We start from the raw sequence: 16,583 nt of genomic DNA, 5'->3' as shown, positions 1-16,583 counted from the left end.
TTTTTGCAAGCGCAATGGCTCAGAACTGTTTCACACCATTGTTAGAAAAGAAGCAGCTTTGCCAGTTAAACGATCCTGTCTGATTCCCTCAGCTTCCCTCATCTCTAAAGACGGCATGGACAGATGCAGAACAACTGTCTCCTGCAGGACTGCTCAGATAAGCACAAGTGAATTCTCTTAGATGTGCCTCGGTTCACCTGCGCATGTGAAAGTGCTGTTCAGATCAGTCATTGTGTAACAAAAGATCTGAACTATGCAGGTTTTTAACGCACAAAAAATATTTTCCTTGTCCCCAGAGTAAACAGAATTTAGTTCCAACACTTTTGTCTGTGCTTGTAATATTTGGAAGTCTGACAAAAATAATGTACGATGCCGTTAAAGTTATTCATCATTCTCCCAGAGGAGCTCTCATTTGTTTGTTTGTTTTTTCCAGGGGACTAAAAGTGCTGAGTGTGGATATTGTGATGTGTGTGATTCATGGGTGTTGTGTGCTTTAAGGTCTATTTCCCCCCCTGACGGATCCTTGGGAGCCTTCCTCTGAGGATTTGACACTGAGAGACGGACTCTGACAGTTGGATCAGTAATTATTCACCAAAACATACTTTGCATACAGAAAACTTTGAGAGTCATAACGCAGTTTTACAGAAGTATTGCAGGTGTTGCTATTGGTCTGCTGAATAGTGCTTGTAACAGAACCTGCTTTTACTGGAATCCAGATAAGGAAACTTTTCGTGACTGAACCATTTACTGCAGGACAGTTGAGTACATTTGATCTCTTGAATGTAAAGGATTTTCTGTACATAAAATATTGGTTTCAGAACTTCCCATTTTGCCACTGCTGTGTTGATGTTTTTGGAGCCATACTTAGATGTCAGTCGACTGCAATAGTTTTGCATTTGTGGACTTTGTGTGTGTCAAGCAGACACACATACCTACTAGTTGGTGCTAAATAACAGACTAGTGCCCCATTTATGCTTGCTGTTGTTACGCTAACAAACAGAGTGTTGGCCTGCTGCACACGTTTTTTGTAACTTGGCATTTCGTGGCTGGACTGAAGACAGGCGTGTATGAGCAAGAGGTCAGAGATTACAGAGAGGGATCATCTTGCAACATCTTGAAACTGATGTGAGACTTTCTTGAGAAAACTCTGAGAAAGACTCGGCAATTGCTTTCCTTGAGTGCAGCGAGTCCGTTCTGCCTGAAGCACCAGTATGAAAGTTGAGAGGGCACATGACGTCATAGTGGGCTTATTAAAGTTCTAAAATTCCTGGTCCTGAGTGCAATTAATGCAAAGTAAGCCATTTTTTTCTACATAGCTCCATTAAAAGTTCTCTACAGTTCACCAACAGGGTTAGGGTTATGCCCAGTTCAGCTTCTCAGATTCAGATTTGAGACCCTGAAGGCAGCTTTTGCCTGTCAAAAGGGATATACCCCTACCTTCAAACTGGAAAAAAAATCTTAAATAGCTGACTTGCTGGAGATGGGCTACACCCTGGACAGGTCATCAGTATATTGCAGTGCCAATCATTCACACACACATTCACACCAATTTAGAGTCACCAGTTAAGCTAACATTTTTGTTTTTGGCTTGGGTTGCCCTTGCTTAGGGGTTTCAACCTTTTGGCTTTTTTGCTCACAACAGAGAAGCAACAATGCTAGTTACTGCACCACCACACCGCCCAATTATCCAACTATCAATAGAGACCAAAACTATTTTCTGTACTGGGCTGTAAACATGTTTATTTCTGCTGTAAAATTGTTGAGTTTAACATGCAAGTCTATGGGGATTGGCTCACTTTTGGAGACAGCTTCAAGTGGCCATTAGAGGAACTGCCAGGACTTGGCTTCAGTTTTCAGCCCCGGAGATTTCCACTTGATGTACATCCATGAGTCCGTCAGCTAATCCGTCTACTGATTCAATCCCTCGTTCTTTGTGTCCTTCTTTTTCCTGCCAGCATCAGATGATATTACAGTAGACAGCAGATGAAAGTGGGACAAACTGGGCTGTTCGCTTCAGTGAAAGGAACAGCAGCTCCAAGATTGTCCAAAGATATTTTATTATTGCTCTAAACAGAAAAAGAATCCTGCTCGTGTCCTCGAATAAAAGCTCCCTAATTTGTTAAATGATATGTCAGTATACTACAGTAGAGTCTTTGTGGGCTTCTGTGTTGTTTACATGTTGTTACCCAGAAAGAAGGATATGAGTATTTCCTTTACAATAACATTTTTACCACATTTAAGCATGCTTGTGAGTTTTTTCTTTTTCATTTAAAGCCCTCAGGTTTTCTTAGTAGACAACATCTGACAGCAGCAGAATAGGTGTTCATCAGGCATAGCAATAATGTTTTAAATCATTACAAGGGCAACGCACAGGGAAACCAAACTCCTCCTTTCTGTGACTGCTCGGCACAGGAGCTGCATCACAGCATTCACCGCTCCAGTGTGGCTGCTTTTAACTAGCACTGTTTGAGTGATTGTGTACTAGACAGGCTCCAGAAGCAAATGTGTGACCTTAAATTGAATAATGTGAAAATCCTGTTTTAAGCAAACAGGTGCAACAATGTACAAATCACTGTGAGTAAAGCTAAGAACACATTACAGCAAATTAAGTGTTTATCTTGCGCTAAACGCTTGACTGCAGGCTAAATACCGCAGCCTGTTATTACTTATAAAACCATCTGCATTCCATAAAAGTTCCACAAAATACTGAAATAGTAATTATTCTTTTTTTGTCTGTTTTTACAGGTAAATCAGAGAGGGCTTCGTTTCTTGGATATGGCAGGGATCCTGCGGCATCTGGCTGCCAGGTGAGTCTCTCATTGTTGCTTCTATATAGACCTTTGCATCATTTTCATCCCGCTTTTAAAATGTTTTACTTCAAAATAAGTCAAACAGTATTTTTTTTATTGTTATAGGCAGTCTCATTATAGCAAATATGTGTAGTGAGTGTGCTGTGCTGAGTAGTGAGCGTTAAAAGTTAAACAGACCCCCATACCTCAGGCTGGTGCCAAGCTATGGCTTCTCGGCTTTGTCCCATTGAGGCTACAAGACCACCAAGACCCCCTCCTACAATGTAAACTATCTTTGCTTTGGCTTTCTGACTAACTCTACTGTTTTAGATATTGTGAATAAGCACAGAGGAAAGAGTGCACACCTGCAGCTGCACAGATCTGAGATTAACCAACTGACATCTAATCAGGACAAATAGCTGAACAAGACGACTGATCTCATGAGCTACTTGGCACATGACGTGTAGCCATGTGGTCATTTTACAGTCAATCAAGACTTACACAATTCCCAACTTGGCTCAGAAGACAGCGTGGTAACAGTTTGCATATGAATGATTATGAAACTGACCTCACGGCCAATTGTTTGTCAGTGGTGCTAGTTTCAGTCCTTATGCAAATATAACCTGTAGTCAGCTGAGACTGAAGAAGTCACTTAGATGAGTGACGAAATGTTTCTCCCACTGAAAACGCTACGTCCAGATGAACAGAATCAGCTTTTTGGGAGAGCATGGTACCATTTGTACCTTTGTGCATATTGGTGCTGAGGTGTGCCTCACATGAGCTGTGGCTTCTTAACATTTAATATCAGAATTTCAGGATTTTTTCACCACAAAATCTGAGATTGAATAGGGAAGCTTGTACAATCTTGAGATCTATTCAAGCTGGAAGAGCTGAGCTGATGATTGTTGAGTGATGTTCGTATGTTGTTCCTCCCAGACTGACTATAGTAGCATAAAGGAGGTCAGACCCAGTGCTGCTGAAGGTATTCAATGTCACTGAACAAAGGCAACAGCAGAAGTGGGTCTGTTGTGCCATGTGAAAGCTCCAGCATCAGTGACAGATTGTTTTTTTGCAAACTATTTTCCTGACCTACATTTCATATCAGCGAAATTATCTTCATTTCTTTTGTGCTGCTTCTCATGTACACATTGTTTTTTTAGTCCCAACTAAATTTGGAACTTTAAAGCATCAGATAGAAATGTCTCAGTGGTAAACTGTGTCAATCCTCAGCTTGCAAAGAATCCAAGAGGGCACATGAGGCAGGTTTTCAAGCCAACTACTACTACTCTTCATCGGGCTGAGTTGACCTCACTCACACACTCTACGCTCTCCTGATCTCCAGCCGATTACTCTAATTAGACCAAGCTCTTAATTGGGCGTCTTAACCCAGTTTGTCAGGGTTGTAGAGGTCAAACAGATATTGGTGGCAGGGTAACATGGTAAGCTTTCAAGGCTGGCGGAGTCCGTCCTCTCATGTTAAAAAAAAAAAAAGATATGTGAAATCTTTTTTTAAAACAAAATATAATTTTTTGTTTTCTGCTTTTTTTTCCCTTATTATTCATTTCTTTTAAAATCAACCACATCTGACAGAAAGTTCCCAGTCAGCTGATTTTTATTTAATAAAGACATGCAGAATTTCACCAAAATTTCCACACACATTGAGCTAGGCTCAATTTTACACTTTTTAATTCTTTTAAATATTTTTTTTTCCAAATTCTGAGCCCTCACAACTTATAGACACATTCGATTTGCAGAGATTAAGAACGTATTCCATCTCAGTTACATTTTATAGCCTTTAAATTTTAAAGGCATTAGAAGTTAATGCTCAAAGCTGGTCATAGAAAGTGCTGAAAATACTGAGAAGAAGAAGATTTTGGTTTTTGATTGCGGCATTTGCTGTGGGTGTAAAACTGATTTGGTTTTAGATTTTAACAGAGCCTAAATGTGCTTTTCAGCACTGAAGGCTTCATGTGGATACTTAAGAAGTTATATGGGCTCATAAAAGCTGGAATAATTATGTGAATTAAAAGTGCAAAATTTAAATCAACTGCTTTCTACTTTGAAACCACATAACTCAGAATATTCATAGCATGAAGTAAACTTTTTGCATGTTTTTTTTTAAATATACTGAAGTTAGTGTACTAAAGAAAGATCTAATACAAGCGGTCAAGTGAGAGACACTGAGTGCTTCTCTTTATTAAAATATGTGTTATTTTGAACAAAGCTCTGTTTAAATGCAGAGAGCTTAAAAAAATGACTGGTTGAAGGTCAGTTTGGACAATAAAAGTTGTTCTTTTCCTTTAGTTTTTAAACATTTCTGCGTTTTCTCTTTCAGCCTTCTGTAAGGACAGACATTGGGTTGGCGAGTCCGAGTTCAGTGACTACGTCAGGGAAGTCTGCTACTCCTTTCTTCTCCTTCACTGCAGCCAATCCAAGAAGACGTTCTCTGCCAGACCCTCCAGCCATCGGTCAGTGCCGTCTTCATGACTGAAAGAAAAGTGCTCTTAAATGACCAGCAAAGCAGGTTTTACAATATTTGAATTTCACATTGTGCTCCAAAAGTAGATCAAGTTTCGATAAAGACAGCCTTAATTATGCAATGCAGGATTCGAGCCTTTCTGATAAAGTTGTTTTTTGGACCACTTTAGCTCATGCTTGAGAAATCCCAATTACATACGAACTATTGCTCAGTCAGTTCTTCATATGCCTCTCATCTCAGATTTGGCTGTATAAAGGAAAATATTGTATTTTAATCAGAAATGTGCAAGATTTTAGGTCCATACTGTCATTACTTTGATTTAAAAAAAAAAAACAGGATGAGGATCTGGGCATTTTTTTCAAGCTCCTGTTTTGAGGTGCAATATTTAAATTCAGTTATGTAGAAAACTACTTGAGCTAGGTCCTACAAAGGAGTAGAGTAATTATTAGGCGCTGGGGCTCTATGATCACACACTATCGGGAGTGTAGCTCAAGTTAAGGTAAAGTTAACTGAATTACTGTATTTTCTACACTATAAGGCGCACTTAAAATCCTTTAATTTTTCAAAAATCGTCAGTGCACCTTGAAATCCGGTGCACCTTATGTATGAATTCTGGTTGTGCTTACTGTCCTCTAACCGATTTTATGTGGTGCATGGCCTGAAAAATCTGTCAAAAAAATGTTTTAGTACGACTTTGGTAAGCTACGAAGCCGCACTGCTTGATGGATTGTCTGAGCATTAGGGCTACCGTAGTTAGGAGCCTCATGGACTCGGAGTAATCTGGGTCCAAAGCTCCGTCTATTCAGGTCCCAAAGTCAAACGAACACTCTGGCGTCACTGAGAGTTTAAAACTGTCTAAATTCTTTCATCTTTAATAAAATGATCAGCGTTGCTGCTTTACCAGGTGTAACAATTACGTTTAACATCCAGGCATTCATGAAAACAGAATTTATTAAATTTAACGGAGTTGGAAGTTAGCAGGAAGTTAGCTCGCTAGCTTCGCTACCTAAACATGATATAGCATGTTCTGACTGGAAAAAAAATAAAAACGTACAGCTCTGCTATCACTTCCAACATAAATGAAGACAGAAAACTAAACAGCAGTGACATTTGCAGGGTTACTGAAGTTGGGCTAGCTGGTATATAATGCTGTGCTATGTGATCACTAGCGACACAGCTATGTTAGCATAACATAAAGCATACCACAGTGAAGCTGGAGGATGAACGCTAACTAAGTTAAGGCGAGGGTTCCCGATGGTTTTTGACAAATGCAATTGCATGGTAGTGCACTGTAAAAGGACCAAACTTCAGTCAGGAGAACAACTGAGATAATCCATCCACAATAAGAGGTTAGTTATTAATATACTGCAACAACATGGGAATGGAGCAGCTGCGAGAGAATTCAACATTAATGCCTTATGTATGAAAACAGACCCCTTCATCTACAGTGTGCGTCTCATAATCCAGTGCGCCTTATGGTCCGAAAAATATGGTATTTTGTATGTTTGATCTCTGATGAGTAGAAATCACAATAGGTTGTTTTATTTAAAGCTTCACATTTTCAGGACACATGTTCTTTAAAATTGCGCAAATCATGTGTGTGGTTTCACAGATATAGCTTCAATATGGAAAAAAACCAAACATTTTCATCTAACTTTAGTGTGATATTCCTCAGGTGTGAAACCATTTCCAAGATCTAAATGAGCTCTTTTAGAAAAAGAAACTTTCTGTTAATATTATATCAAAAAAATTGTGATTCTCTCATTTTCGCTATGTAAATATTTTTTTAATACTTATTTATATTTATGTACAGCCATGGTGAGGCTTTGTTTCTAATGTTTATCGAGCCTTGGGGCGTCTGCGTGACAGTGTTAATTGTTTGACAGTCTTAACATCCACTGCACAATAAAGGAAAACTAAAAGTAACAGCAAAACTAATAAAAGCTAAACTGAAACAAGCAGGTAAATAATGGTAAATAATTCAGTTAGTTTTCCTTTTTTTCAAAAGTCTAGTTTTTATATTTATTTTAGTTACTGATTTTCACATCTACTTTTAACTTTTAGTTTAGTTTTATATAATCACTTGATAAGATTAATTAAAAAAAAAAAAGACAGCTGTAATAACTCCACATTTGATATAAAACTTGGCCAGCCCTAATATGAACACACCCTGCTTTGGTGTCTGGCTTCAGTCGTCATCAGGCTGCGTTGAAAGAGCAATGACAAAAACACACAAAAAAACAAGTATCGACATATTTCTCTGATATGTCATGTAGGACTGTGTGTAGTTTTCTTTTATTCTTTATGTGAAAATCACAAACAATGCTTCGTAGGATTTTGTTGGTGAGTTATGGCTTCTGTACAGTTGCCTCTTTATTATTTTGTTTTCTGCCTTTGAATGAATACACCCTGCTTTCATCTTTCCACAGATCCTCTCCAAACAAAAAAGGTTCGCAAGGTCCCTCCTGGCCTGCCTTCATCTGTGAGTGGAAGATCATCTACCTCTCATATAAATAGATTTCACAGTGAGCTCACCTAAACAAACACACTCACTCAAACACACATACACACACACACGCACACACATCTTTACCACTCACACACCCTCTCTTTTCACAGTTGTACACACAGAACGCTCTTGACAACCCCGGCACACTTCTCGGATTGAAATTGTGTTGTCTCTGTGCGGCTTGTTCAACAGCGACTGCGGTGGTGGCTGTTTGATTTAGACTTTTAGTGTTTGTTGTTTACATGCTTGTTGTTTTAATCCGAGCACGTAAAGGTCTCGGCGGGCGACAACTTCCTGCAGATTTTTTGGTGTGTCGTGCAAAAGCGCATGCATGCGTGCGTGCGAGTGTGTGAATACACATGTGGACCTTGAGGTGATTGATTTTCAGTGCTGCCCTGTCACAGTCTAGCCTCCTCACAGCCTCTCCTGGGAGAAAGAGAGGCTGTCAGAGCGGATCCACAGCTCTGCTCTTTTGATGTTTAATTAGTCATTACGTAGCCGAACAGGAGGACAGACAGAGATTAATAGCACAGAATATCTGAAATTTCTATTGGTAATGATCCCGGTGGAGCAGAAACCATTAGGATGCAGAGAAGTGTGGAGCTCAGCTTGTATTCGCTTAGACAGGGGGTGTTGGAGTTCATTAATATGCATAAATCACTAAGTCAGATGTTCATTGTTAAAAACCCCGGTGGATCGTCAGAGGTTTTTATTAGGCTTTGCCTTGAATTCTCAGAACTAGTAGAAGACAAGGATTTAAAAAAAATGTTTTTTCCTTTTTAATCAGAAGCAACTGGTTTACCAAAAATCCAACATTTTCTTTCCTTAAACAATGACGGGGTTTCTTTTCTTCTTTTGGCGAGGGAGTCTGAGACTGGATTTGCCTTGCAGAGCTTTGATAATCATCACCTCTACTGCTGTTACTCTGAAATTAAATATGGAACAGGCCACCGAACATAAAAGGGTGGCATGTGTTTTGTTTCTGGATTTGTATTTGAAAAGAAGTTTGTCAGAGCATGAGGGAGAGAGAGCAGTCCCTGGCAGGAGCAGGAACGTGCGCTGCCTTCCTCTTAAGTAAGTGATATATTTGAGGTCTTGTCAGACGGAGGGAGGGAGGCAAAGAATGGTTGCCTCGCGGGTTACATCTCTTTGTTGTGTAAATGGACGCTGGGCTTTTATTTGTCAGTACTTAACACATGGGCGCAGGTGCGGTTCTGTGACTCATAAGAGTACAATCAAGCAGTACAATGCTAGATGGGGAAAAACAGTGACAGAGCATGGGATAAAATACAGCTTCTTCTTGTCACTCAGTACAGCTCAGAAGATAAAGCCTGGAGCTTGGAGGAATTATCCCAGTTAGTCTTTGATCCCATTTGAAAGAATAAAGATGGCAGTGTTGAATAAAGGGCTATAGGTCTCTTCTTACCTGCTGACAGAGAAAGGAAAACATAAAGAGTTTTTCTCCTCTTTATTCTTTTAGTTGGCATATGTGGAAAATGTTAGAGTGGGAGGTTGTGTGGCAGCTTTTAGGAGCTGTTACTTTATTGCTTAGTGAGCTAATAGGAAGCAAAGGTGAGGCATGGGTGTAGCAGCTATCGGATGGGGAAAAGTGCTACCTGCGGCCTTCCAAGGTGTGTCTGGTGACTGTTGGAGGGAGTGTAAGCTGCATTTCTGAGGATGGTTATCAGCTGAGAGCCGTGTTTGTATTGCTGGCTGTGGAAGTAGCGAGGTTTGCCGTTGAAGAAGTGTCGAGAGGAAGGTGCACCTGGAGTCAGATTTACTTTGCCACAGGCAGCTGTGTGAAGAGCCTGCAGCGTACCTGTAAAGCATGAATGCAGCTGCATATGCCACCGAAAGCTTTTGCTTGTGTAAGCAAACGCGGGAGCCTCACCAGAGACCTGAATAGCTGCTCGATTTACAAAAAAAAAAAAAAATCAACACAGTGCTTCCCATCATTATATCTACTGCTGGGAATTTTCTTATTTATTTATTTCATTCTCAAATCCCCTCTTTATTCCCCAGCTTGTATTCTTTGCTCACTCAGTCTAAAAATAAATTTCAGACTTTTAAATCAGATGGGCAATGGAAGATGCAAGTCCAGGCGTGATGTGTGTGTACACTACATGATGGAGCTGAATCAAAATATTTACGGGAGCACATCCTCTGTGCAGTTAGGTTTTGACACTGCAGTGCACCGGGATGTGAACACTATCTAGACGGGCCAGCTGGTGATTGCAAATATTTAAATGTTTATAGGGCTTTTTCATCTTATATACAGACAAACCCCCCACCCCCACATCAACCACACTCATACTTTCCTCTGTGGTCTGCTGGCTGTGTGCTTGCAGACGTGGGATTCTGCAGTGGCTGTAATCGTATAATCGTGTGATGTATATGCCTAGCAATATGTTGTTTAAAGGATTCTTCAAAGCTGTTTGTTTATCTATAAATTTATAGCTTACCACTTTGTGCGGGAGATACCGATAGAAGCATTAGTTCTGTTACAGTAGACACCTCGGATCTCATTGGCCGCCTGCTTTTATTTGACTGTATAATCTGAACAGTGGATATGAAGGACAGAGCTTGTTGTCATTGGACAGACAGGCTGCTGCGCCGAGGGATGCTGATGGGCAGCTGCGTGGGCACCTGTCTGACAAGAAGGACTGAAGAAGGAGGGAGAGAAAGCTCGTAGCTCGTGGGGGAAAGTTGCCTCTTGTAGGATATTTCTGGGAATCTGCAAGGGCATGGTGTGTATCTCTGTGTGCGTGTCGAGTTTGTTTGTGTAAATAGCGTTTGTGCCATCCTCCCCCACCGCCTCATCCCCCCATCCCCGCCTTGTCAGAGGCACAGCGGCTCGATGTGACACTTCCTCCCTGGCTTTGGTGACGGTATGGCTGCAGGATGAGAGAAAGAAAGTGGTGGGCTGAGATTCGGCTCCCCTTGGGGGCTTTTGCAAGCGAGAACCCTGAGTGTGGATGACAAAGAAGATTGACATTTGCTTTTGACAGATCACTCAGACACCCTTGTTTCTGAGAGATTTGTACTGTGCGAGCTGTAAGAAAGGAAGTCTGCTCTAGGCTGTGAATCTTAAGACCTAGAAATGTTCCTCGCAGTGTTGTCTGGTGCATGACTTTCAAATGGTATATTTTCTCTCTCTCTCTCTCTCTCCATCTGCCATTAACGGCTCAAAGACAAAAATAATACTGTACTGCAGCGGTAAGCTAGGGTTCCTGTTGTAGTGAGAGCAGCTTCTTTTTGTTTCTTCCTTTGAACCGTGGCAGGATGGGACAGTAACGGGGCTCAGGGAAGAGATCTTAGATGAAATGCATCAGTAAAGCCCTTTGTAAACCTCCGGGCCTTTTTAAGTCTCAGGCAAAATTAGATTCTGGGGCCACCCAGCAGAAAAGCATAAAGTTGCATGTTTTGTGTTTTTGCCTTTTGATATCCTGATGTAAATCCACAAAAACATGAATTAAACAATGACACCCGCAGGGACGAACATTATAAACAAACGTGCATGCATACACTTTCAATTACATCCTGAAGTAGCCTGCTGATTTTTGTTTATTTATTTGTAGGAAGTCACTAAACAGAGATCTGTTTCCCAGTCTCGTTGTACAAGTTAATGGTTTCTAATGTGAAACAAGGGAAATATTGGATTAATAACAATAATAATGACGCTGATACAGTTTTTAGGCCTTTGAAATTTATCTATCTAGAGCGCGGCGTTGTCAGAGAAAAGCTAATTACACTTTCTTTTTTCTCACTTTTTTCCCTGTGGTGTTGAAAGTGGTATCGCGTATGGAGTATTTTCCTGGTTTTTGGTATCAAGTTTTTAAATTCTAGTATCATGACCACTAGCTAATATTAAATACTTGCACAGCTCAAAAAGACTTGATTGCTGACAGTTGGTTGCTGTTATCGGACAGCAGGCCCTACTTCTGTGGGTTTCATATTAACAACAGACCAAGCTGCAAATGTTAAGTCGTCTTTTAATTTTATTTCTTAAAGAGTAACACCTGTAAAGCTGGAAATTATTCCTGATTGTTCCACAGTTCACTGTAAAAATTAGAATTTGGTGTATGTTCTGTATGTCATTGTTTTGAATTTTTTATAATAGGTGATTAAACTGACAGGGGCCAATATTGTAGGCTTTGACTTGACCCCAGTTAGCGAGCTCCCCAGAGATGACCTCATCAGATGGCTGATTAGATAGACATCCTTGGTTTGACGGGATGATGCTGAACAGTCGCAGCCACCTCTGGGACCCTGGGCTTTGTGTTTATCTTTGTTTGGGTGGCTGAAATTTACCACTGACATTAGAGGCTGCAGATAATGGAACAGGCAAACAATCCAGAGGCCTGACCTCTTTCATCTGTGAGGAGAACAAGGAGTTAAAAGGACTAAGAGCACAAAAATAATGCACAGATTAAAGTCATTACTCACATTCTGGCCTGTTGTAAATTATTCATGTAAGCCTTGCGTGAGTGTATGGCATTAATGCAAACCTTGATTTGAGATCGCTGGGAGACTCAAGAACACAGCCTGTCAACAATCACTAAGTTTGTTATTTAGAGACCATCTAAGGGTGGCTGCTGTGACCTGGAAAAGACATCACTGAACCACAGGATTCTGCTGTAGGTCAGAGGTAATGTGTGATGTGTGTATTACTGAGGGATAAATGAGATCAGTGTAACGACCATAGATGGCGACTATTCAGGTTTCTGAAGGTGTGCCGGTCAGCTTGCTTCTAAGGCAAAGGAAGTTTATTCAGCTCGGAAGTATTGCAGCGTTAGAATTTTACTATTGTTTATTCTTGAAGCGTTCAAGGACCCAGAGAAATCAATCATCCTCATAATGTTGGTGTTGGTGTTTAAAATTGAACATGTGCAGACACAATATGTGCAGGTGTAAATGTTTGCTCACCTCTGCCCATCAGCTGCAGCAGACTGCCAAAGAATGAACACTAGGTTTGCATTTTTGTACGTCTGGTTCTCTTGTGTCAAAGCTTCTTGTTCAATGCCTAAAAATAAGGTCTGCTGTAATAAGAAGCTTTAGTCATTCTCACATTTTGTTCTACAACAAATATGCAAGCAAATACCCATGTTTTACTATTCAGGTTATAACTGTGCTGCTAATTTGTGGAGATTATCATGCAGAATTAAATGTTTAAGAATCGAACACTTATATGTCACACTAAAAGCCTATAGAAAAAAAAATCCCTTTGCTTTTTTGGCGAGGGAGCCAGGGTGATGCTAACATTCAGGTTGGCCTACAACAAAAGTCATCCCTGCAGCACTCCGGAGGGATGAATGAGCTTTTCGTCATGCAGTCTAAAATACAAAAGAGCCATTTAAGGGATGGTTTTGCAGCGTAGAAAGACACCCTGTAAGTCTTCTTTTCCTGCAAAATTCTGGCTGGCCAGAGGATCATATAAAGATCTTTTGGGTAGCTCTGCGATCCTCCATAATTATCCTACATAATTAGTTAGTGGATAGAAAGTCAGTCTCCAACTCACTGGACCGCTGCGTCATCCTGTTTATTCCTTTTTTTGATAGTCTTTATTAGATAGGAGCAGTAGAGGAAGGCAGGAAATGAGGGGAAATGGAGCAAGGAAATTACATGCAGTAAAGGTGCAGCTTCATCTGTTCGAATTTCACCAAATCTCAGTCGATATTCTCCTGTGGGAGACGATAATCTTATCTTATTTTAAACTGAAAGATCTGACCAGAAGTGGTGATTTCTGTCTCTGCTGCGTTGATGCTTCCAGGATGTTAATTGATTAGCTTTCTTGTGGTCTTCACCGGCTCTGCTGTCTGCCCTTGACGAGATAAGTTACACCTTTAAGATGCCCAGCACTTCCAGTGAGCACTGTCCTACTTGTGTCACGGCCAATCAGGGGTTTGCTTTGCTCAGTGAACAGTGCTGTTATTTATTTGTTTGGCGACATCATCTGTAACTAGAATCAAAATCATGTGAAAAATTAAGTTGGTAGATTCAAAATAGTGATTCTGGGCTTCCACTGGGTCATATCTGTACCCCGGATGAAGTGACCTTCTAGATCCTTCCAGAACAAATGAATGAGTCCCCGTGAAGGTAATGAAACTAATCCTTTGAAGGATTACATCCTCACCGTTTAACCACAGAAGCCTTCATTCTCTATGCCCCAGTCTCGCTCTGTCTTATTCAGTTCTTTCAATCTCTTCTATTCTCTTCTGGTTTACACATTTTTCACATTTATTCTACAGTGTGAAGTAAAAGTGTAAGCAGCAGGAGAAAAAGTCAAAAAAGGAAGCTTTCTTTCAGGAGATAATGTTATTAGGTTGTTTTTAGTTTCCCTGCCATATGGTTTTGGACAGATGTCCAAACAGCACAAATGTGTTATGTAAATTTTTAAAATTCCTTTTATTTCTGTTAGCTCGGAGAATAAAATAAATATGGTTAGAAGCTTTGTGTTATCATTTCCTGCCATCAGGTTTTTAGTCCAAGTGCCTAATTATTGAAATGTGTGCACTCTTCTTGTAAGTATGATTGAAAACATAAGGGTGCTTTTTTTTTTTTTTCATTCTTGCTGATGAGTCCATGAGTCGTGTCACTTGTATTAAATTGCAGTCTGTAATGTGGACATTCAGTATTTGTAAAACAGCTTTTGAGACCAGCAGTCACATGCAACAAGCACAAAATCCACAAAAAGTAAAATAAATAAAACCTTGTGTTTTATTTTTGTTCTTCTTTTGAAGCCTATTATTAGGCTTAACTTGAAATTTCAAACATGTGCCATCCGTCCCAGAACATACTTTTTCCCCTCCTTAATGTCTGTTATGAAGAGGTCAAATAGATTTGCAGCAAAACAGCAAACAGGTGTCCCATCCCAGCACTTTTTTACATTTCATGCAAAAAGGAGGTGTCTACTTTCACTTCCCTGAACTCTTCAAGCGGAAAACACAAAGAAGTCAGGATTAACGATGTGGCATCTCATGGGAAAAAGAAATTTAACCCTTCTTAAAAATGAGTTTGTAGTTTAAGATCTGATGGATCCAAAGTCAGTGTCTCTTACTTATAACTGTAGGTGAGGGTTTTTTTCCTCAAATGTTTTTATAGGCTAATGTTTTATAGGCTAATCTTACAAAAAACATCTTACGTGAACTATTGGGACACGTGAACATATAGCTCCTAAATCAACCAAAAAGTGCTGCTGTGCTGTGTTCTTGTACAGCATCTGTCTTGTCCTCTCCTTTTTGTCAGAACATCTAAATTTCCATCAAAAGCATCTCTGCTTCTGCTCTCATACAGGAGAATTCAGGATCCGGCCTCACATGACAAAACTGTGATTGAATGGATCTGCATGAGTAGTGTTCACAGTCTTAACAGCTTTTCCTCGTGTGTGTGTTTCTTCTCCGGGTATGGAGATAAATAATGCAGACAGGCCTCAGTGCTGTCAACCCCAAGTTTCATTTTTGTCTCTCCTCTTCATGCACCCCTACAAAAATCAGTGCCACTCATCTTATTGTTCATACACGTTCGTGTGTAATCTGTCCCCTTCATCCACTTACACTCTGATGCCTTTAACAGTATCAACTAAAGCCTGCAGCTGGCTTTGAAGCATCAATTTCCTAAACAGGTTCAGTAACTCACTTCTTTGCTTTGACTTTTTATACTTTCCTCATATGCAATTCATTGATGCAGCATAATGTATATTGTTAGTTTTATCTTCATATTTTAATGAGATTTCTCCTGCAGTACAGTGTGCTTGTATTGCCGGGAAATTTAATTTTTATAACTGGACTCAATTATACAAGCTCACTGTTCTGTAGCGTACGCAGAGGTTATAGTTAAATATAAACATGCAAGCTGTCATACAGTAACTGAGACTTTACAGAGATCATTATTTAATCCTTTTTTAGACATCAAGTGTGCAGTGAACAGGTTTTTGCATTTTCTTTTATAGTTTGTGATAAAATGAACACAGAAACTTGGATGATTTTGTTGATGATCAGTTAGTAGCTGATTCATTGTATACTTTAATAGACTTTAATATGTAAAGAAAACGAATCTCTTGAGCACTATGTAAGCAAAAAATTTTTTTAGTAAGTAAGTTTAAATTAATTTATTTAAAAAAAAAACTTAAAATACATATAAATAGGGCTAATGAGCCTGTTTTGGGTAATCCCCCATCTGCTGTTTGTTTGGGTCCAGGTCAGCTAACTTTAGAAATTAGCATCACGCTGCCAGAGTCTATAAAAATATTAACCATCACTATCATTGCTACTACATTGTACATTGCTACATTGTTACTACTGTCTGGGTAATGCGGGTTTAATGGTCCATAGATAATAAAAAATGGTCTTTTTGATTTAATGCACAGAAACACTGAATTTTGAGTCTCCATTCATGGTAAAGCCAGGAGTTTGGGAGGGAGAAGGTTTGAATCCCCTCATGCGCCCCGCACTCAGCCCTCCCTAATTAGAACCAGAGCTTCTTACAGGAAGCAATCTTCCTGCCCGATGACATCACCGCTAAATCCATGCGTGAGTTGGGGGGTGACCTCAGCCTGTGGATTTGCTCGGGGTTTTTCAACACCCAAACAAATCCCAAGAAAAGCACCTTGTGATGACTTGAGTGTCTTTAGAGAGGATCGCGTGAACAGGTGGGCGGAGCTGAACCTTCACCTCCCAGCTCAACAGTGACGATTTCCAGCAATATCAAGACTGTGAACTGTGAGTCACGGTCATTCATACGTTATAAATTAATGAACTCTTTTAGGCATTTTCTCTCCTTCAGAGTCAATAGTGAGAGAAATTAGTTT

At 40.0% G+C, this 16,583-nt stretch overlaps 1 protein-coding gene across 1 annotated transcript in view; it reads left to right on the top strand.

Moving 5' to 3' along the window:
* The window catches only part of LOC102202136 (transcription factor 12-like), a 50,563-nt gene extending 45,370 nt beyond the window's left edge, over positions 1 to 5,193 (top strand). Inside the window, exons 5-6 of the mRNA XM_005741641.2 lie at positions 2,746 to 2,807; positions 5,125 to 5,193. Of these exons, the coding sequence (XP_005741698.1) occupies positions 2,746 to 2,807; positions 5,125 to 5,134 (72 nt within the window). The 3' untranslated portion in view covers positions 5,135 to 5,193. The remainder of the gene's footprint in view (positions 1 to 2,745; positions 2,808 to 5,124) is intronic.
* Positions 5,194 to 16,583: the final 11,390 nt, after the last annotated feature.

Source organism: Pundamilia nyererei, unplaced genomic scaffold (assembly GCF_000239375.1).
Source record: "Pundamilia nyererei isolate P.nyererei 1_Seehausen unplaced genomic scaffold, PunNye1.0 scaffold00112, whole genome shotgun sequence".
In the NCBI taxonomy this organism is placed as follows: Eukaryota; Metazoa; Chordata; class Actinopteri; order Cichliformes; family Cichlidae; genus Pundamilia; species Pundamilia nyererei.
Note: the sequence above shows the minus strand (reverse complement) of the source record. Positions and strands in the feature narration are given on the sequence as shown.